The sequence below is a fragment of the Odocoileus virginianus genome, chromosome 9 (genome assembly GCF_023699985.2).
Source record: "Odocoileus virginianus isolate 20LAN1187 ecotype Illinois chromosome 9, Ovbor_1.2, whole genome shotgun sequence".
In the NCBI taxonomy this organism is placed as follows: domain Eukaryota; kingdom Metazoa; phylum Chordata; class Mammalia; order Artiodactyla; family Cervidae; genus Odocoileus; species Odocoileus virginianus.
Genome location: NC_069682.1, coordinates 57,715,350 through 57,736,551, shown reverse-complemented (window position 1 = coordinate 57,736,551; position 21,202 = coordinate 57,715,350). Strand labels below are relative to the sequence as shown.

Here is a 21,202-nt window from a genome sequence, read left to right as displayed (position 1 = left end):
ACCTTAGACAAGCCTCTCCTCTGAGCCCAGCATCCCAGCCGTTGTAGAGGGGCTCCTAGGAGAGCGTGTCGGGTAAGAAGGACTCTGGGGGTTGAAGTCTTTTTAAAAAATATTTATTTATTTGGTGGCATCAGGTCTTAGTTGTAGCATGCAGCCTCTTCCAGTTGTGGCTTGCAAACCCATAGCTGCAGCTTGTGAGCTCTAGTTCCCCAGCCAGGGAGCGAACCCAGGACCCCTGCATCGGGAGTGCAGAGTCTTAGCCACTGGACCACCAGGGAAGTCTCTGACTATTTTAGCCATGCAGACAAGGGAAGGAATCCTTGCCTGGATTCCCTGGGGTGTGGCGGGGGGAAGGGGGGAAACGTGGCCCACCAGGAGGGCCCCAAACCTGTGGCAGACAGAAATGATTGGTAGGCTCCCAGCAGATAGGAGAGATTGCGTCCAGGGACATGGAAACACAAAAATGCAGACAGAGGAGAGGTTAGCGGGCTAAGCAGGAGCCGAAAGCCTGGGGTCCCCGCTTGGGGTCAGGGCTGAGCTCATTGAGTTTATCTGAGTTTATCTGGGTTCTCTCCTCTGGGCTGTTGTTTGTTGTGCAGCATGGGCTGTGCCAGCCTCGGTTTCCCCACCTGTTCACAGGAATAATGAGATCTGTAGCATCCATTTGCCATAAAGCCCATGACGACATTGCACAAGTCAAGTTCCAAATTCTAACCATCTGAATTCTGACTGAGGAGCTTTGAGAGAAGAGGGCGGCAGAGGATGAGGTGGTTAGATAGCACCACTGACTCAATGGATGAATTTGAGGAAACTCCGGGAGATAGTGGAGGACAGAGGAGCCTGGCACACTGCAGTCCATGGGGTTGCAAAGAGTCAGACACAACTGAGCGACTGAACCACAACAGCAAGCTTTGAGAGATGAAGATCTGGAGAGAAATAAAGCCAGAAGAACAATGTAAGGATGAAAGAGTTAAAATTGTCTTTTTTTTCTTTTGTTCTTTTTTTGGTAAGGGGCGTTTTTTGTGAGGAAGGGCAGACATAGATACCATCTGTAACAAAAGTTCTGAAGGTGGGATGGAGTGACACTGGCACATCCTGTGAGGTGGGCTGGGTATTGTCATTTTTGTCCTATAAGTTCAGGCACTTGGGACTTCCCTGGTGGTCCAGTGGCTAAGACTCTGCACTCCCAATGCAGGGGCCCTGGGTTCGCTCCCCGGTCAGGGAACTAGATCCTACATGCTGCAACTGAGACCTGATATAGTCAAATAAATATTTTAAAAACAAATAAATAAATCTAGGCATTCTGGGGACTTCCCTGGTCGTTCAGTGGTTAAAACTCCACGCTCCCAATATAGGGATGCATGGGGCTAGGGTTTGATCCCTGGTCAGGAAACTAAGATCCTACACGTGTGGAACAGCCCCCGCCACCCCCCGCCCCCCCAAAAAAAAAATCCAGGAGCACTGCAGGCTAACCTGACGGACCCCTGACTCAAAGGCGCCCTCTGGTGGTCAGTTCTAAAATCACGGAAAGTTCTCCCACTTGCTTTTTTTCTTCTTTATTAAGGATGCACTCCTTTACTATTGGGCTTCACTGGTGGCTCAGCTGGTGAAGAATCCACCTGCAATGCGGGAGAACTGAGTCCAGTCCCTGGGTTGGGAAGATCCCCTGGTGGAGGGTATGGCAACCTGAACCAGTGTTCTTGCCTGGAGAATCCCCATGGACAGAGGAGCCTGGCGGGCTACAGTCCATGGGATCCCCAAAAATAGGACTGAGCGGCTAAGTACAAAGCAAAGTTGTGTGCTTTTTTCTGAACACCAGACTAATACATCCAAAAACAACATATCTTCTGTAGGACAAGTTCCTAGAAGCCCCAGGGCTGGGTTGGTAGATGCTAGCATTTTGCATGTGGGCAGGTAACATCTAAGTCTCTTTCCAAAATAGTTTAGTTCAGATTAACATAAACACCAAGATGAGACCAGGTGGGTCACTTCCGCCATGTGTCCTGGCCATAAAATGAAAGGGCTGGATTTTTTTTTTTTTTTAAAGAAACAAAGTAAGGAAACCGTCTTCTCTGAACAGCGAAGACCCTGCTTTGTGCTCACAGGTGGGTGTGTTGAGACTCATTCACAGCTGAACCAGCCAAGGCTGGAAGAGGCTGGCTAGGCAGCGCCCTGCCCAAGCTTGCACAGCTCATGGGTCTTCCCAAACCTGCCTGATCTCCAGACCCTCTGCTACTCCACGACCCCACCCTCCTCCCCAGCTTCTTCATTCATTCTACCAGCAAAACAGCGCTGCGTGGCCACCAGGGCCAGGCCCTCTGCACCACGGAGGGGACGCCCCAGGAGCAAGAGCAGACATGTCCGTGCACACTGGAAGAATCTCACAAATAAACACACGTGTGCAAACGGAGCCAAACGGTGGGGCAAGCGGCACAGATGAGTGCAGGGTCAGGGGAGCCTGGAGTTGGCCAGCTGGTCCTCATGCTGAGGGCACCGGGTCACTGAGGGATTTTAAGCAGGGGAGGGGGTGACCTAGTGAAAATCAAGCAGAAAGACCAGCGTGTGCTTCAGAAGCCACCATCTGTCCGTCACATGTCCCTTGGAGCCCCACCTGGGTCCCTGGGCCTGGGGAACCTGCGGGGGCTGCCATGTGGGGAGCCTGTGGCCGTTGAGCCCACCTCCGGCAGCCAGGTCTGAGGAGCCGGCCACTTCCGCCCCCTGCTCTCCCTGTGGTTGGCTGCTGGGGCCAGGACACCTCGGCCAGCGCAGAGGGGAGCGGGCGGAGGCAGCGGGACGGCCCGGCGGTGGGGGGGCCTCCTACCTCCCAGCTGTCTGTGGTTCTCAGGGCCCGGTCAGCCTCTTCCTGCCATTTGTCCCAGCCCTGGGCCTTATCAGAAAGGACTCTTTCCACGGCTTCTCCCCACCCCCTCCCCTCTGCCTCTCCCTAGGGGAAAGAGAGGTGTTGGAGGGGAGGGTACAGAGAGGTACCCAGCCCTCCTGACAGAGGGGTCTTGGTGCTGGGGGTGGGCTTCTTTTATGGACACTCCTTCCAAATGGTTTCCATTCTTCCCTTCCCAAGTCCTCCTGGGTCTCCTGGGCCCGCTGCCAGCGTTGTCTCCCCAGGTCTAGTCAGAATCCCCTTTTCACCCAACAGTGTGTGCCAGGCCCCCACGTGATGCCAGGGCTAGTTAGATGGGTTGGGGGGAGACCAGAACAAAGGGCAGGATGCACCCTGCCCTTCGGAGCTCACAGCCCAATGGGAAGATGCAGGGTCAGCTCCAAGTAAAAGAGAGAAATATTCTTCTAGAACTGTGTGTGCAAAGTGCTGGTGGTTTGAAGGAAGAAGGGGAGGGTGGGGCTGTGATCAGAGAAGGAAGAGTCAATGACTTCCTCCCCTAGACTTCCAGACATAAGGTCTGGTGTGATGAGAAATAGGGAGGACATGGAAAGCAAGCCCCACACACACACCCCCCACGCCGTGGCTCATTTCCCCCACAGAACTAAGGCTACTTAATTTGAAGGACTATTCTTCAGTCTGAAATGATAGCCTTCCTGTTTTTTTTGGTGTTTTGATGTCCTTTCCAGAAGGTACTTGGTGGTGGTTGTTTTTTATTGTGGTTGAAGAGGACATAACATGAGTTATGCTCTTGTAACAAATTGTTATGTGTATGGCCCAGAATTGTTAACTGGATGCCCAGTGCTGTACAACAGATCCTTAGAACTTAGTCCTCTTGCTTAACTGAAAGTCCACCCTCGTTGACAGCAATTCCCCTCCCCTCGGCTCCTGTCAACCACCCCTCTCCTTTCTGTTTCTATGAGTTTGACTGTTCTAGGTGCCTCGTGTAAGTGGAATCATACAGTGTTTGTCCTTCTGTGACTGGCTGATTTCACTTCGCATGTCCTCAAGTTTTCATTGGTATTTAGCATCAGACAGGATTTCCTTCTTTTCTGTGGCTGAAGAGCATTTCGTTGTATGTGTCCACCACATTTTCTTTTTTGTAATGTGCAACTTTCAATTATTTATTTAAACATTTTATTTACTTTATTTAAAATTCTTGTTTCTTTATTTTTGGCTCAGGAGTTGTGGCACACGAGCCCAGTTGCCCGTGTGGAATCCTCCTGGACCAGGGATTGAACCCAAAGCCCCTGAATTGGCAGGTGGACTCCCAACCACTGGACTACCAGGGAGGTCCCACCACATTTTCTTCACTCTCGTCCATCCATCAGTGGGCATGTAGGTTATCTCCAATTCCGTTGCAATGTTAGAGTCAAATGCAAATGTGTTTTGGGGATCCTGATTTCACTTCTTTTGGCTATATATCCAAAAGTGCGATTGCTAGATCACATGGTATTTAATTTATTTTGAGGAACCCCAATACTGTTTTCCCTAACAGCTGCACCATTTTACATCCCCACCAACAGTGCCCAAGGGTTCCCTTCTTTATATCCTCCAACACTTGTTAACTCTTGTCTTTTCGATAATAGCCATTCTAACAGGTGTGAGCTGATATCTTATTGTGGTTCTGATCTGCATTTACCTGATATAAGGTGTGTTGTACACTTTTCACATGCTTGTTGGCCATCTGGGGTCTCTTTGGAGAAAAGTCTGTTCGGGCCTTTTGAATTTTTTTAAGATGTATTTATTTATTATTTTATTTATCTATTTATTTGTGGCTGGGTCTTTGTTGCTGCACAAGCTTTTCTTCAGCTACGGCGAGTGGGGGGTAGTCTCTAGTTGTGGTGCATGGGCTGCTGTGGCTTCTCTTGTTGAGGAAATTGGGCTCTAGAGCACTGGCTCAGTAGTTGAAATGCAAGGGTTTAGTTGTCCTGAGGCATGTGGGATCTTCACGGAGCGGGGATTGAACCTGTGTCCCCTGCATTGGCAGGTGGATTCTTTACTACTGAGTCACCAGAGAAGCCCCCCTTTGCCCATTTTTAAATTTGGTCATTTGGGTTTTTGCTATTGAGTTGTAGGAGTTTCTTATCTATTATAATATATGAGTGCTATGTGCTAAGTAGCTTCAGTCATGTCTGACTCTTTGCGACCCCATGGACTGTAGCCCGCCAAGCTCCTCTGTCCATGGGATTCTCCAGGCAAGAATGCTGGAGTGGGTTGCCATGCCCTCCTCCTCGGGGATCTTCCCGACCCAGGGATCGAAGCACATCTCTTATGTCTCCTACATTGGCAGGCGGGTTCTTTACCACTAGCTCCACCTGGAAGATGATCATATATATGGCTCACAAATTTTTTCTGTAAGGTTGCCTTTTTGTTAATTGTTTCTTTTGCTGCGCAGCAGCTTTTTGGTTTGATATAGACCCACTTGTCTATTTTTTCTTTTGTTGACTGTGCTTTTGGTGTCATACTCAAGAACTCATTGCCAAGACCAATGTTATGAAACTTTTCCCCTATATTTTCTCCTAGCAGTCCTATAGTTTCAGGTCCTGTGTTTAAGTCTTCAATCCATTTTGAGTTGACTGTATATGGTGGAAGATAAGGGTCCAGTTTTATCCTTTTGCACATGGAAATCCAGTTTTCCCAGCACCATTCGTTGTTTGATTTTAAGGGCCTTCTTTGGCAGAATAACAAATTTTCAGTCTTTGGACAGTTCCCTAAGGTTTCCTTAGAAATGTTACTGGTCTGTGAAATCCTGTGAACCAGATTCTCATAACTTTATTATCATGACTAATTATATTTTAAAAACTAGGATGTCTGGTCCAGTATACACATGCCTTTTATGAAAAGAGTGGGTCAGTCAGCAAGGTTCCAGAAAATCTGGACCGTAGGAAGGGTCCTTGTTCTTGGTGGCCACATCCCAGTCTGACTGGCTGTTCATTCCTTCTCCCCACTCAGACTGTGAGCACTTTGGAGTTCACAGCTCTGTAGAGGAGGTGCTCATTAACATCTGTTCACTGCCTTGCAGCCAGGGCTGCCGAGATCAGAGAGGCGAAGCCCTTTGCCTGCATCACAGAGAGGCTCAGGCAGAGGTGGCCCGGCCTGGGGTCTCCAGTTCTCGGGCCAGCACTGTTCTGACTGCCCTGTTATCAGCATGTGTCTCTCTGCCTGCACTGAACAAAACCTCCCTCCCCCTGTAGTCCAGGTTGGCTGACAAAGAGCTCTTTTCCTTCTGAACTGGAAAGCCTTGATATTGTAGAGATGGAGCTTGTGCCATCTCAGTGTCTCCACCAGCGGCCGGCATGGCACCTGGCACATGAGAACACGGTAACTGTCTGAACAAAGGGATGACCAGCATTTCCACCTGGAAGCCAGAAATCAGAAAGTTTAGATTCTATTTCCTGCCTGGCTGCAGGTTTGTTCCGTGACACAGAGCAGGTCCCTTCCTGTCCCTTGGCCTTAGTCATCTCATCTGTTAGTAATAACAGCAACAATCATAATAGATAATGTGTAATAAGTGCCTCATATGTGTCAGGCATTATGCTAGCCCCTTTTTTTCTTTTTTTAAATCGCACACTTCATTTTTAGGAAATTTTATTTATTTTTTGGTTGCACTGGGTCTTCATTTCTGTGCTTGGGCTTTCTCTAGTTGCAGCAAGCGAGGGGCTACTCTTCGTGGCAGTGCAGACTTCTCACTTCTCACAAGAGTGTGGCAGCCTCTCTTGTGGATCACAGGCTCTAGGTGTGTGGGCTTCAGTAGTTGTGGTGCACAGGCTTAGTTGCCTTGCAGCATATGAAATCTTCCCGGACCAGGGATCGAACCCGTGTCCCCTGCACTGGCAGACAAATTCTCAGCCACTGTGCCACCAGGGAAGTCTGCTCGCTGCGTTTATAGGTATAAACCCATTTATTCCTCCCAGTCACCCCCAGAGGTAGAGATTATGATACCTCTGGAATACAGATAATGAAACACTAGCCCAAAAGGGTCAACTAGCTTGTCCAAGGTCACACGGTTAGTTAGAAAGACAGCAGAGATTCAAGAGCAGGCAGGCTGATCCCAGAGATCACCTCATCACTAGATGATATTGAGCATTAGAAGATCTATCTTTTCTTGCTCAGAAATGCAGTGATTCTTTGAGATACAGAAAGTGGCAGCCGTTTCAATTCTGGGCCTTTGGCAAAATGTTTCTGGTTGAGTTCCTGTAGACTTTGTTAAATAGCAACTGTGCAGATCTCTTCCTGGGAGGAAGGCAACTGTTAAGACAGGGTTACATGTCTATCACAGGGTTATAATGATAATTTCTATAATGACTCTATGTTGAAATGATAATATTTGTGATATATTGAGTTAAATAAAATACATTATTAAAATGAAAGTCACCTGTTTCTTTTTACTTTTTTTTTTTTAACAACAATACTGGTATTTATTCTGAAAGGTAATTGTGTGTTCCAAGTAGCATAACAACTTCCAACATGATCTCTAAACCTCTAGGAATAATTAGTGGTTCTGAACCATGCTTTGGAAAAGCATTTCCAGCTGTCTGCGCGGGATTTATCTCTGTTCCACCATTGGTAATAGGTGCACTTGTTGCTGAAGGAACTTTAAATTCTTCTGCTGCAAACTTTAAGACTGTTGTGAAAAGTGTATTTTGGGGAACACTGAGTACTCTGTAAGGCAGCCTTGGGTCCAAGGTCAGTGTGATCTTAAAGGAAACTGGTGGAACCAGCCTGGACAAAACACCCCATACCAACTCCCTCTTTTTCCTTTTTTTCCTGTGGCTACTAGAAAATTGTAAATTGCACGTGTGGCTGACATCCTGTTCCTATTGCACTGCGCCGCTCTAGCCGCGCTGGCTTTGCTTCAGCTCCTGGAGGGCGCCAAGCTCTTCCCAGCCCCTGATCCTTCTTCCCGAAGCTCTTCTCCACCCCCTTCTCAGCTGCCCCGCCCCAGCCCCACCCCTGCTGCCTGACCACATGCCTCCTTGCGGGACCACAGAGAACCCTTCTGTCTGCATGTTTGTTGTCTTTTTTTTAAGCATTTTTCTCTTCTTGGCTGTGCTGGGTCTTCATTCCTTTCTCTAGTTGCCACAAACAGTGGTGCATGGGATTCTCACTGCGGTGGTTTTTCTTGTTGCAGAGCATGGGCTGCAGGACACTTGGGTTTAATAGTTGTGGCGCATGGACTTAGTTGCCCCGAGGCATGTGGGATCCTCCCAGACCAGGGATCAAACCCGTGTCCCCTGCACTGGCAGATAGAGTCCTAACCACTGGACTACCAGGGAAGTCCTGTTGGCACGTGTTTTTCATTTTTCTCCCCCCGGATGGTGTGCAGACTCTGGAGGCTCTGTTTTTAGTCCAGTACCTGGGTCCTCGTTGGTCAGGGAAGGCCCGTGGTCAGACGGAAGCCTGAGTTTGGGGGAAGGATGAGAGCTGGTCCACACTCCTCCACCTGGAGATGGGGGCGGGAGTCTTAGGTCAGAGGGCTCCTCCTGCTGTTGGCCAGGGTTTCCCTGAAGCAGGAGTAGGCAGTCAGTGGCTCTGAGCGGAACACACGGGCTGGAAAGGGGCTTTGGGCTTTTTGTGGGGTGCTGGGAACCTGCTGCCTGGGTAGACCCCACGCTGCAGAGCTCTCAGGCTTCGTGAGAACTCAGCTGGCAGCTGGCAGCGTTTCCTGGGCCCTCAGGAAATGCCAGGGCAGCCCCAGAGGACTTGGGCTCTGCTGGGGTTCCCCAGGGTCTGTCTCAGCTCTGCTGCTCACCAGCATGGGACCCCAACGGGTCACTCAGCTCCCCTCCAGATGAGTCTTGGCTTGCTGCCTGGGGCCGCTGAGGACACAGGGAGGGCTGTCCTCTCTCCAGCGCCGACGGGGCATCGTGTGGGAACACACAGATGCACAGGCCACCCCAGGATCCTTGTGCCCAGTGCTCCCTCCCTGCCATCAGCCGCCCCTGCAGGGTGCTGGCCGCCATGGGGACAGAAGCAGTACATGGCCTCCGTTCCTGAGCAAGACCCCCACCTCCTGCTACGCGAGGACCACTAGGTCACCACCCCATTCTGTGTTCTCATCCTGAGGACGCCGACCACGGCAGGATCTGGAGGAGGAGGCGGCACCACCATTTCTGTGAAGAGTCCTGTGGGTTTTAATTGGCCACAAGCTCAGAGGGAGCCCACGGGTGACCTGATTGCTAAAATAGCCAGGGAGGAGGACAGAAGCTTCCAGAACCGGGAGGAGGTGGCAAAAGGAAGTGAGGGCACTGTTCTTGGAACTGGTCCCCCTCTGGAGAGCAGGGAGCCTCCCCCACCCCCACCGCCTCTGGAAACCTCTGCTAGCCCAGCCCCTGTGGGTGAGAGCAGGGTGGGGCAAAAGCAGGTGCCTGCTAGCTGCAGGGCTGGGCCACTGGGGGCAGGACAAATGCTGCTTTCTGACTCTCTAGTCTTCTCCAAACACTGCTCTTGAATGAGTCCAGATGGCTTTTCTAAGACAGGGCCACTGCCCCTGGGCTTTGGCCGCTCAGGTTAGAAGCAGCCGGGAGCGTTGGGGTTGGAAGGGCCCCGGGGGACCAGGTGGGCTGGGCATTCCAATCCCACACGGGGAAGCTGGGAGCCTGCCTGAAGACAACAAGGGCCAACTCTCCTTCAGCCCTCCTGCTCTCTGAAAGAAACGCAAGGAACAAAGAAGACGGCTTCTCTCATAGTAGATAATGAACATTCAGATTCTCAGCCCTGGGATCATCTCCCTGGGTCCCCAGCCAGGAAATTTACAGACCCTTCCAGAGGGCCTGTTGGGGGGAGCCTGGGCCCCAAGAGGGCAGTGTCCCCTTGCTGGTTCCTCCATGGGCTGGGGTGGCTGGTGAATCCCCTGCCCTCCGAGGACAGAGCCCAGTGGGCCCCCAGCTTGGGGTGGGGGAAGGGGGCAGGTGGGGAGGGTGAGCTTGGGCTAGAGCAAGCCCCGACTCTGCATTTTGTTTTATGTCTAATTATAAAAGCAATTCGTACTCATTACAAAATTTGGGAACTACAAAAAGGTAGAAAGGAGAAAATGAAAGTCATCCGTCATCCTGGTGCTCAGAGATAACACTGTTGCAGTTCTGTTGTAGTTCTCTCCAGGCCTGTTTTTCTGCATGGGTCACACATATGTATATTAGCGTGTGTTTTAATTGTAACAGTACTCTGTAGCTGATTCCTCCCTCCTCCCCCAGCCCCACATTACATTATATTGTGAACACTTTTTCACAGCATTCAAGTTTCCTTTAAAGTTATTTAATAGCTGTATACTATTCTATTAATAATTTATTTAGCCATTCTCCTCCTTTTTAATTCTTCTCTTTTGACTCTCTCTCTCTTTTTTTAACCAAGGGAATTGGGCAGTTTTAAAACTTCCACTTAAAAATATAAACCCAGCTTTTCAGCTGCCAAGATGGAGCGACCCTGAGCCATGCTGTCTGCTAGTCACACTGAGAGGGACCCTTGGTTTAACATCTCCGAGCAACGGCAAAGGATGAGCATTTGGAAAAAAATAAACAATAAAACCCAGCAGCAGCACCAGGGAGGGTGAGGAAGAGGGCTTTCCTCTGTGCCCAGAGCCGTGTGGGTGTGCCCATCCTCTGGGCAGCGTCCTGGGATGCCAGCTGGAGGAAAGGGTTGGGCCATTCGCTGTTCACGCTCTGCTTGTGATGAGCTGACGTGTGGACTCAGGCAAGTCCTCTGACGGCTCTGTCTCTCCTCTCCCGAGGCTGTAATGTGGACTTTATGCTGGAGTGGCTGGAATCAAACCCCATGATGGTGCCTCTGACCCAGCACTGCCTCAGTAGGGACCAAAGGAACCAAGGCTTGGTGGGGCCTGGGTGGCCTCAGCAGGGAACCTTTGCCCTGTATGAGCCGTGGACCCTCTCCCGGCTCTCAGACTCTCTGGTGTGCCCGGCCCCTGGAGTCTGTGGCTACCCCCTGAATTGCTGGCCCTTGGCATTCCGGTTGTCCAGACCGGGTGACCCCAGACCCCTTGGAATAGCTCTGGCCTCCCCGGGGCCCTGATTTCGCCTCTAGTGAGGCACTTATCGGGCTTCCCTGCCTTTTCCAAATCCCTGCTCAGCAGCCCAGAGCCAGGCCTCGGTATGACCCACAGAGAACCCTGAGGTCTGCTGCCTTTCCCGAGAAATTTCCTGTTGTAGTTGGGGCTCAGGAGTCATGCAAGCAGGGTTTTTTGGGGATTCAAGGCTGGACATTCTAGAATGTACGCTTTAGGAGGGCAGGAATCGTGTACCCTCAGAGCCCAGCACCAGGCCTGGCCTGCAGTAGATCCTCAGTAACTACTAGCGGATCGAGGCCAGCAGGAGCCTCTGACTGCTTCAGTTCCCCTTTCCATCCTGCCCTGCCAGGCCACGAGCTCTGGGAGAGCAGAGATCAGCCAGGTTTACCTGAGTCCTCAGTGCCCAGTAAAGACACTGGCACATAAAGAGCATCCACGAATGTGCAGAGGAACCGAGACCAGATGGATGGATGAGTAAGTTACGTCCCAAGAGAGTCAGAGCTCACCATGCCGGCCCTACCTTCTCCCCACCTCTTCCATATGGGTCCCCTCCCTTCCACTGAAGGGTCCCTTCCTCTGTCCCTCCTTGGTTGAAACTGAGGCTTGCTGGCTGTGTGACTTTGGACAAGTCACTCAACCTCTCTGAACCCCCACTGCGTTTTATGTAAAATGGGGCTGATACTGAAAGCACGGGGAGGCTTCGAGGGCTAGCACAGTCAGTGCCCGGCAGGCGGCCGTCACTCAGGGAGAAGCGGCCCCTCTTGTGGGCAGCAGTCTGGCCTCTCTAGTGATGTGAGCCCCGTGACACCAGCTGGCTGGCTGCTAACTGACGAAGTGTAGAAGATGCTCTTGGGCAGAGGTCGTGGAGGGTTCTGGATCCCATGAGACCTGGCAGCTGTCCCCAGGCACTTCGCCCTTGGGTGTCCTCTCTCCTGCTGGGAACGTAGGTGGGGGAGCTTGGCCAGGAGGGGGCCCGCTCCTTTGGAAAGCAGCGGGAAGGAGGCTGGCCGTACCTCCTCCCCAGGATTTGGCGCCTGTCACCCCCCGGGGCAGGCCAGGGACAGCAGCTGCGTGATGGAGGCTCCAGGTCCTCTTGGCCCCCTCACTCAACTCTCTGGGCTTCCAGGCTTTAAAATGGGGGGAAATACAGCCAAACTGAAGATTTATAAGCCTGTTGAAAGCAGCAAATGGGAGGGTGTCCATGAAAGTGGCTGCTGTCATGCATGCTCCCGAGATTATAATACAATCACTAGCTCGACTAGGAGCTGGTCCACAGAGGCGGGCACATGCCCACCCCCTCAAAGCCGTGAGAGGCTGCCGTCCCCCCCGCACAGGTGCTGTAGGGCGTGGGCAGCTGACTTCCTCCCTCAACTTCTGCGTCCTCACCTGGAAAGTGAGGGCTGCCACCCTCCGGGGACCCTGTGAGGAGTCACTGAATCTGTACACGCGAGGGGCATGGCTAAGTCCAGACTCAAGAATAGTGACTGCTCCGGGGGCCTCCCGGCCACGCAGCTCGCAGGATCTTCCCCGACCAGGGAGTGAACCCAGGCCATCACAGCAAAAACCCAGAATCCTAACCTTTAGGCCACAAGGGAAGTCCTCCCTGGCCTTCACTTTGCCCACCTGTAATATGAAGATGACGATCCCACCCACCCTTTATGTCATCTGCTGATGGTGGTGGTGGCTAAGTTGTCTCTGACTCTTGCGACCCATGGGCTGTAGCCCGCCAGGCTCCTCTGTCCATGGGATTTCCATGCAAGAATACTGGAGTGGGTTGCCATTTCTTTCTCCAGGGGATCTTCTCGACCCAGGGATTGAACCCATGTCTCCTGCATTGTAGGCTGATTCTTAATCATCTGAGCCACAAGGGAAGCCCCAGGTTATTTGGAGTTCTCAATAAAATGAACCATAAGACCCCCTCCCCCCAGCCCCAACCAGCATGAGTGCCTAGCATGCAGAAAGTGCTCATTTATCTATTTTCATGGGAATTTTGCTGGTGGTAGCAAAGCCAGGCAGGGTGAGAACCTGCCCCACACCTCCCCCGCCTGCCCTCTGCCTGCCGCTCTCCTCCTTGGCCCACGATAGGAGACTTGGACAGATGGGAGCAGTGTGACCTCCATCCAGCTCGCCAGGCCAAACTGCGTTCCCAGCATCTTTGGAGCACGAGGCCAGCATGATGGCCTGGCAGCAGCTGCCACCTGCAACCCAAAGGTGGCCGAGTGTCCAGGCTGGGCCTTGGGATCTTGGCTAGGCCTGGTCTTCTCCTGCGCGGCCCCTGGGCCATCTCCCAGCTGCTCAAGGCCATCACAATCTCCCTTTCTGCTCACAGTGCCAGAGCTCCAGGGAAATATCCGAGACACAGCAAAAAGCTTTATTCTTTTTTTTTTTTTTTTTTTCTGGCTGTAAAAGTAATTCTGTTCATTGCAGGGGAAAAAATAGAAAAATATAAAAAAAGAGCACCCCAAATTTCAAACTTCCAATTTTTTCCTGCATATCCATATATAGAGGTAGAGCGTTTTTACAAGAACGGAATCCTATGACACTCAATTTTTAAAAATTGGAATGAGTATAATTTTAATTTAAGAAATTTGAAAGTATACCCTTTAAAACAGAGTTTAATTATTTTTGTATTTCTGGCTGTGCTGAGTGTTCACCGCTTTTCTCTAGTTGTGGCGAGCAGGCACTACTGTCTAGCTGCAGTGCACATGCTTCTCATTGTGGTCGCTTCTCTCATTGCAGAGCATGGGCTGTAGTGCGCACGGGCTTCCGTAGTTTTGACATACAAGCTCAGTAATTGTGGCACACAGGCTTTGCTGCTCTGTGGCATGTGGGATCCTTCCAGACCAGGGATCAAACCCATGTCTCCTGCATTGGCAGGGAGATTCTTTACCACTGAGACAGCAGGGAAGCCCTACTTTATTTTTAAAATATTTTTTTTAAAAATTATTTATTTATTTGATCACATCAGATTCTAGTTGCAGCATGTGGGACATTTCGTTGTGGCTCTCCGACTTCACTAGTTGTGGTGCTTGGGCTTAGTTGCCTTGCAGCGTTGTGGGATCTTAGCTCTCCAATCAGGAATCAAACCCTCGTCCCCTGTACTGGAAGGCAGATTCTTAAGCACTGGGCCACCAGAGACGTCCCTTTTAAATCTTTTTATTGTAAAATATGACACATACAGAAAGACTACATAAAATGCTTGCTCTGCTCGACATATAAGGCAAACACCCTTGGAACCTCTGCCCAGGTGAAGAACTCTGCCCGCCCCTGAGAAGTCCTCAGTGTGCCCCATCTCAGGCACGCTCCCCCAAAAAGTTTCCATTATCCAGATTTGTAAGATGATCACTTTCTTGCTTGTTATCACTCAAGTGTGCATCCCTAGATGTTCTGTGCTTAGTCGCTCAGACGTGTCTGACTCTTTGTGACCCCATGGACTGTAGCTCTCCAGGCTCCTCTGTCTATTGAATTCTCCAGGCAAGAATATTAGAGTGGGTAGCAATTCCCTTCTCCAAGGGATCTTCCCAACCCAGGAATCAAACTGGGGTCTCCTGCATTGCAGGTGGATTCTTTACCAGCTGAGCTACCAGGGAAGCCCTAGATGCTATAATTTTGCTTTAAAAAAAATCTTGTCTTTTAAGTCCCTTTATTATTTCTTATTTTTTTTAAAAGATTTGTTTACTCATGGCAGCACGGAGTGTGTTGCTGTGCTGTGCTTTCTCTAGTTGCGGCAAGCAGGGGCTACTCTTCGATGTGGTGTGTGGGCTTCTCACTGCAGTGCCTTCTCTTGTTGCAGAGCATAGGCTCCAGGGCGTGTGGCCTTCAGTAGTTGTGGTGCACCGGCTTAGTTGTTCCAAGGCATGTGGGATCTTCCCGGACCAGGGATCGAACCCGTATCCCCAACATCGATAGATGGATTTTTTATCACTGAGCTACCAGGAAGCCCCAAGTCCCTTTAATCTACAGGCTTATTTTTGTAACTTGCTTTTAAAAAATTAAAAAATCTTGGCAGTGTATCCTGGGCCTTGTCCTTGTGATTCTCATTTTTAATGAATCCGTTGTTCCATCCCAGGGATGAGCATAACCAACTCATTTCCCTACTGATGGACATTTAGGTTATTCTCACAATTTTGCCGTTACATATAATACTGTGATGGAAAGCTTTTTGCATATGGTTTTGTGTACTTGAATGATTCCCTAGAAGGAGTTTCTAGAAGTATTATCATGGGTCCAAAGGACAGGCTCTTTTTTCAGATATGATGCACATGCCATATGCGTGTATGCTCAGTCTGTCTTGTCCGACTGTGTGCGACCCCATGGACTGTAGTCCACCAGGCTCCTCCATCCATGGGATTCTCCAGGCCAGAACACTAGAGTGGTTGCCATTTCCTTCTCCAACATAGTGTATAATTCACCCATTTAAAGCAAACAATTCAGTGTTTTTTAGCACATGCTGAGTTGTACAACTGTCACCACAGTCAATTTTAGAACATTTTCATCATCCCATAATGGACCCCACTCCCATTTTCCCCAGGCCTCTCCACCGGTCTTAGGCAGCCACTCCTATAAAACACAATCTTCTTGGGACTCCCCTGGCAGTCTAGTGTTTGAGACTCCATGCTTGCAATGCAGGAGGCACAGATTTGATTGGGAAACTAGAATCCCACATGCCACGTGGCCCCCCTAAAAAGACAATTTTCTTTGTACCTCTCTGGATTTGCCTGTTCTGGACATTTCCTATAAATGAAATCATACCATGTGTGACCTTTGTAACTGACTTTCAGTTAGCTTAATATTTTCAAGGTTTACCCATGTCATACATGCATCAGACTTAATTCCTTTTTATTGGTGAACAATATTCCATTGCATGGTCATACAACAGTTTATTTATCCATTCATCAGTCTATGGACATTTGGGTTGTTTCTGCTTTTAGCTTTTATGAATGTAAACATTCATGTAAGTTTTTGTGTTAATGTATGTTTTTATTTCTCTTGGATATATATCTCCTAGGTGTGGAATCGTTGGGTCATATGCTAATTCTTTGTGCCAATACTTTGTTCACCTGATACAAAGAACTGACTCATTGGAAAAGGCCCTGGTGCTCGGAAAGATTGAAGGCAGGAGGAGAAAGGAACTATAGAGGATGAGATGACTGGATGGCATCACTGACTGGATGGACATGAGTTTGAGCAAGCTCCGGGAGTTGGTGGTGGACAGGGAGGCCTGGCGTGCTGCAGTCCATGGTCGCAAAGAGTCAGACACGACTGAGCGACTAAACTGAACTGATGCTAATTCTGTTTAACTTTTGAAGAACTGCTTGATGATTTTCCAAAGTGGCTGCATCCTTTTAAATTCCCTCCAGTAGTGTGTGAGCGTTCTGATTTCTCCACATCCCTGTCAACACTTGTTATTATCTGTTTTTTTTATATAGGCAACCAAGTGGTCATGAAGCAGTATCTTGTGGGTTTAATTTGCATTTCCTTGATGGTTAATGATATTTAACACCTTTCATGAACTTGAGGGCCATTTATATATCTTCTTTGGATCAATGTCTACTCAGATCATTTGTCCATTTTTAAATTAGTTTATTTGTCTTTTATTATTGAGCTGTAAGAGTCCTTTATATAGTCTGGTTATGATTCCTTATCAAATACATGATTTGCAAATATTTTCTCCCATTCTATGGATTGTCTTTTCCTTTCTCAATGATATCCTTTGCAACACAAAAGTTTTTTTATTTTGATGATGTCCAATTTTTCTATTTTTTTCCCTTTTGTTGCTGTGCTTTTGATGTCATATTTAAGAAACTCTTGCCTAATACTAGGTCATGAGGATTTATGGCTATGTTTTCTTCAAAGAGTTTTACAGCTTTAACTTTTACATTTGGGTCTTTTATATTTACTCATTCATTTTGGGTAAATTTTTGTGTAGTGTGTGAGGAAGGGGGCTTCCCTGGTGGCTCAGTGGTAAAGAATCCACCTACCCATGCAGGAGACACAGAAGACAGGTTCAATCCCTGCATCGGGAAGATCCCCTGGAGCAGGAAATGGCAATCCACTCCAGTATTATTGCCTGGGAAAGCCCATGGGTAGAGGAGATTGGCAGGCTACAGTCCCTGGGGTTGCAGAAGAGTCGGACATGACTTAGCAACTAAACAGCAACAAACAACAACCAGTTATCCCAGCACTATTTGTTGAAAAGACTGTGCTTTCCCCCAGTGAATTGTCTTGGTACTTTTGTTGAAAATCAGTTAACTGAAAATGTGAGGCTTTATTTGTGAACTCTCAATTCTATTCCATTCATCTATATGTCTATCTTAATGCTAATACCACTCTGTTTTGATTACTGTGGCTTTGTAGAAAGTTTTGAAACCAGAAGTGTGAGTCCTCCAACACTGTTCTTTCTTCAATATTGTTTTGGCTATTTGGGGGTCACAAATTTTTGTATGAGTTTTAAGATCAGCTTGTCAATTTCTGCAAAGGTGCAAATTGAAATTTTGATGGGGATGGTGTTGAATCTGAAGATCAATTTGGGGAGTCTTGCCATCTTAATGATATTAGATCTTCAGATCCATGAACATGGGATGTTTTGATATTTATTTAGGTCTTCTTTGACTTCTTTTAATGATATTTTATAGTTTTTATAGTATGAGTTTCATACTTCTTTTGTTTAGTCCTTTACATTTTATTCTCTTTGATGCTAGTGCAAATGGAATTATTTTCTTAATTACATTCTTGAAGTGTTCATTGCAAATGCATAGAGATGCAATTGACTTTCATATATTCTGCTTCTATCCTTCAACCTTGCTGAAACTGTTTATTAATTCTAATCTTTTTGGGTGGATTCTTTAGGATTTTCTATGCACATTGGTCACCTGAAAATAGAGATACTCTTGTTTCTTCATTTGCAATCTTAATGCCTTTCTTTTCCTGCCTGAGTGCCCTGGCTGGAACTTCCAGTACAGTGCTGGACAGAAATGGTGAGAGTGGATGTTCTTGTCTTGTTCTTGATCTCAGGGGGAAACCACCCAGTCTTTCACCATTAAATGCAGTACTCACTGTAGGAAGGCTCATTTTAAGATTTCCTGGGAGGTTGGCTGGGTATAGTCTTACCACTAGTGTATATGGGAAAGATCTCAGTCCCCTTGCCCCTTGCCAACATGGTAGCCCCAGGTTTTAGAGGTGAGGACCCCAGGGCCATGGAGGGGAAGTGTTGCATGCTCCATGACACAGTTGCTCAGCTGCCTTCCATCCAGCTGTCCACAGTCACTGGAGAGTCAAGCCTGCTGGACGCTTAGCCCTCCTTCCCCTGGTAGAGATGCCTTGAGACCCACCAAGGGCAGCCACCAGCACAGAGGGAAGCCTGGGTTCTGTTCTTGGCCTGACCGCTAAATTTCTGTATAATCTTGGGCAAGTCGCTCCATCCTCCCTTCCCTGGGCCTCGGTGTTTCCATCTGTGCAGTGGGACAGGTGAGCCATTCAAGTCCTCCGTTTCTGACTACCCACCCCTAAACCCACAGCTGCTTCGGCCGCTCCCCAGGAAGACCACCAGAGGGCGCCCCAGACCAGCATTTGGCCCAGCTCCGGTGCAGGTGGCCCCAGGGAGGCTGAGAGGCAGGACATGTTTTCCTGGAGCCACTAGTGGTTATGCATCCCTCTGGCTTAGCACAGATCTCTGAGGAGGGAGGACGGAGACTTTACCTCCAAAGCCAGCAACCTTGCACTCATCTCTTTCTGCTTAGGGTTGGCCCCATAAGGCCCAGACGTCCCAGTGTCAAGGCCAACAGCCTTGAGTTTCTCAACCTCAAAAGGTTCCCATTGTCTCTAGGCCTCTTATGGGTAACACACCCTGCCCATGTCGCATTACCCAGCAGTAGGGAGCGCTTATCCTGGGGAGTGCCTGGCCACCTGGAAGGGACACCTCACAGCCCGTTTTGCATATGGATGGATTCACAGTGGGGGCCCTGGACAGTGTAATCTCAGAAACCACAGTATCTGGGCCCCTGGATACCTCACACGGCAGACCCCAGAACTGCAGAAATCGGGACCATGGACCTTAGGGACCACCTGGCACTTCCCAGAGCAGAGTGTGACCCTGTTTGTGAAGGATTCTCCTGAGAACAGCAGAGGGGCTCCATCAGGCCCCCTCTAGACTCTTCTAACGCTGACCGGACCCTCAGACAGAAGCAGAACCTTTGCTTTTGCCACCAAGCTCCAAAGCAGCCTCTCTCAGCGCATGGCGTGGAGGGATGCCACAGCCCCTCACCTGGATGCCTGCAGCTCGCCTTGGTTCCACTACCTGTGTGTGCGTGTGTTATTTATTGCTGCGTCTTCGTTACCATGCATGGGTTTTTCTTTAGTTGCGGCAAGTGGGGGCGCTACTCTCCATTGCAATGCATGGGCTTCTCACTGCGGTGGGTTCTCTTGTTGCAGAGCATGGGCTGTAGGGCGTGTGGGCTTCAGTAGTTGCGGCTTTGGGGCTCTAGAGCACAGACTCAGTAGTTGTGGCACATGGGCCTAGTTGCCCCGTGGTATGTGGGATCTTCCCGGACCAGGGACTGAACCCGTGTCCCCTGCTTTGGCGGGCAGATTCTTTACCTCTGGACCACCAGGGAAGCCCGTTGCTTGTGTTTTTCTCTCCCCTTGCAGACTGGCCCCCTTGAAGGGCAAGAGCGACTCTTCGCTCCTCCTCAGTTCCCTCCATGGGGACTGGTTCATGACTCGGGGTCCCACCCAAAGGTGGGGGCTGCCTCTGCTCCCCAGTTAGCCACAGGGCTCTGGGCCCCTTGCTGAGCCCTCCTGAGCTTTCAGTTTTCATCTTTGCTGCTCTGCTTCTCTCAGGAGGTTGTCGAGGTCAGGGAGGATGTGAGAGCCCCGGTGTGAAGAGCGACACTCTCTCCCCACGTCAAGTGTAACGGTCCTCAGAGCACGGGGCTGCCCGCGGAGGTCAGGTGGAGGCGAGGCGGGCGTCAGGCCACACCCGCCCGCCTGCCCCAGTTTTCCGATACCATGACCGACACTTCCTGGGCCTGTTCCATGGACCGGACACCGTGCAGAGCATCTCACCCAGACTCTCTCTCTCTCTCGATCCCCTCTGGGAGCCTTCGAGTAGGCAGCATGACCTCCCCCAGCTGTGCGGACAGGGCCACCGAGGCACACAGCAGTTAAGCTATGCTGCCTGAGGTCACACACTTGACCAATGGTGGGGCTGGAACTTGGACCCTGGCGTCTGGCCTCCGGAGCCCTGGCTCTTAGGTACTGCGCCTCCTGGTTAAGCCAACGCAGGGCAGAGAGAGGCCTGGGGTCTTCGTGTCCACTCTCTAGGAATCTCCAGGGGTCAGAGAGCACTTGCTCTGGTCGGCATTTTTTGGCACTGAAGCACTGAGGCCCAAAGGAGAGCCTCCCTCGGTCTCTCTCACGCCCACCAGGCATCTGAGGCAAAGCAGGAGCCTGGCAACATCTGCCGGAAACCTGGGTGATGCCTAAGCCTGTGAGCCTCAGCGTCTATGATTCTAAAAACTGTCCTGGGGCCTCGTTCCCAGCAGTCGGCCGCTGTCAGGGTTGGACTCCTCTGCCCAACTCTGGGGTCTTGAAGGGAGGGGGTGATCGGAGATTCAAGGGCTCAAAATGATGCCCACCCACCAGGCTCCTCCTCCCCAACGCCCAGGTCCTTATCAGGAAAGCAATTTGGGTTGGTGGGGAGGGGAAGTCTGAGGCCCCGGGCAAGGTGGGGAGGAGAGATAGGGAAGTGGGGAGGGGGTCACAGGGCTCCTGCTGGGAGGCCCAGAGCCAGCACCATCCTTGCTGGCCCGGCCCCATGACACGGTTCCAGGGCTGCCCCTGCCTTCCACCCTTGCCAGGCAAGACGCCCGCACCTTTAATTAGCAAGCCGCAGCCTCTCCCCGATTCATCACAGTCACTGTTTAATTAGCCGCACACGAGGCACCCCTACCCCCCCAGCCCTGGGCTGAGCGGCCTGCCTCTCTCACGGAGGCTGCCACCACCTCTCGGTCTCCCCTGTCACCACCACCAACCCCCCACCCCCGTCCTTATTCAGCTCCCCAGAATGGGGGATGGGGTGGGCACGCCTGGCTGAAGCCTCAAGGAGATTCTGGGCACTGACACTCGTATTGAAGGCATCCAACAAACATCATTAGAGCCTGGGGTCTGTGCCGGGCTGGTGCTGGGCGGAACCCAGGCTGGACCGGGGTGACTGTCCCGACTCTGTGTGACAGCTGGGGACAGCTTTCCCCTTTGTGTTGCTCCCACCCCACATCCAGAAAGGG

At 50.4% G+C, this 21,202-nt stretch overlaps 1 protein-coding gene and 1 non-coding gene across 8 annotated transcripts in view; both read left to right on the top strand.

Moving 5' to 3' along the window:
* The window catches only part of COMMD7 (COMM domain containing 7), a 79,699-nt gene that overhangs the window by 41,107 nt on the left and 17,390 nt on the right, over nt 1–21,202 (top strand). Inside the window, exons 9-10 of one of the 7 annotated variants that reach the window (XM_070472529.1) lie at nt 2,048–2,105; nt 4,079–7,269. The exons of 3 other annotated variants lie outside the window; for them this stretch is intronic. In XM_070472529.1, coding sequence (XP_070328630.1) covers nt 2,048–2,058 — 11 coding nt within the window. In that variant the 3' untranslated portion in view covers nt 2,059–2,105; nt 4,079–7,269. Of the gene's footprint in view, nt 1–639; nt 977–2,047; nt 7,270–15,927; nt 16,590–21,202 lie in introns of those variants that run through there. 3 more of the 7 variants (XM_070472525.1, XM_070472528.1, XM_070472523.1) reach the window with 3 other exon arrangements.
* TRNAG-CCC (transfer RNA glycine (anticodon CCC)) lies at nt 1,153–1,225 on the top strand. The gene has a single exon. It is a non-coding gene; the product is annotated as a tRNA-Gly (tRNA).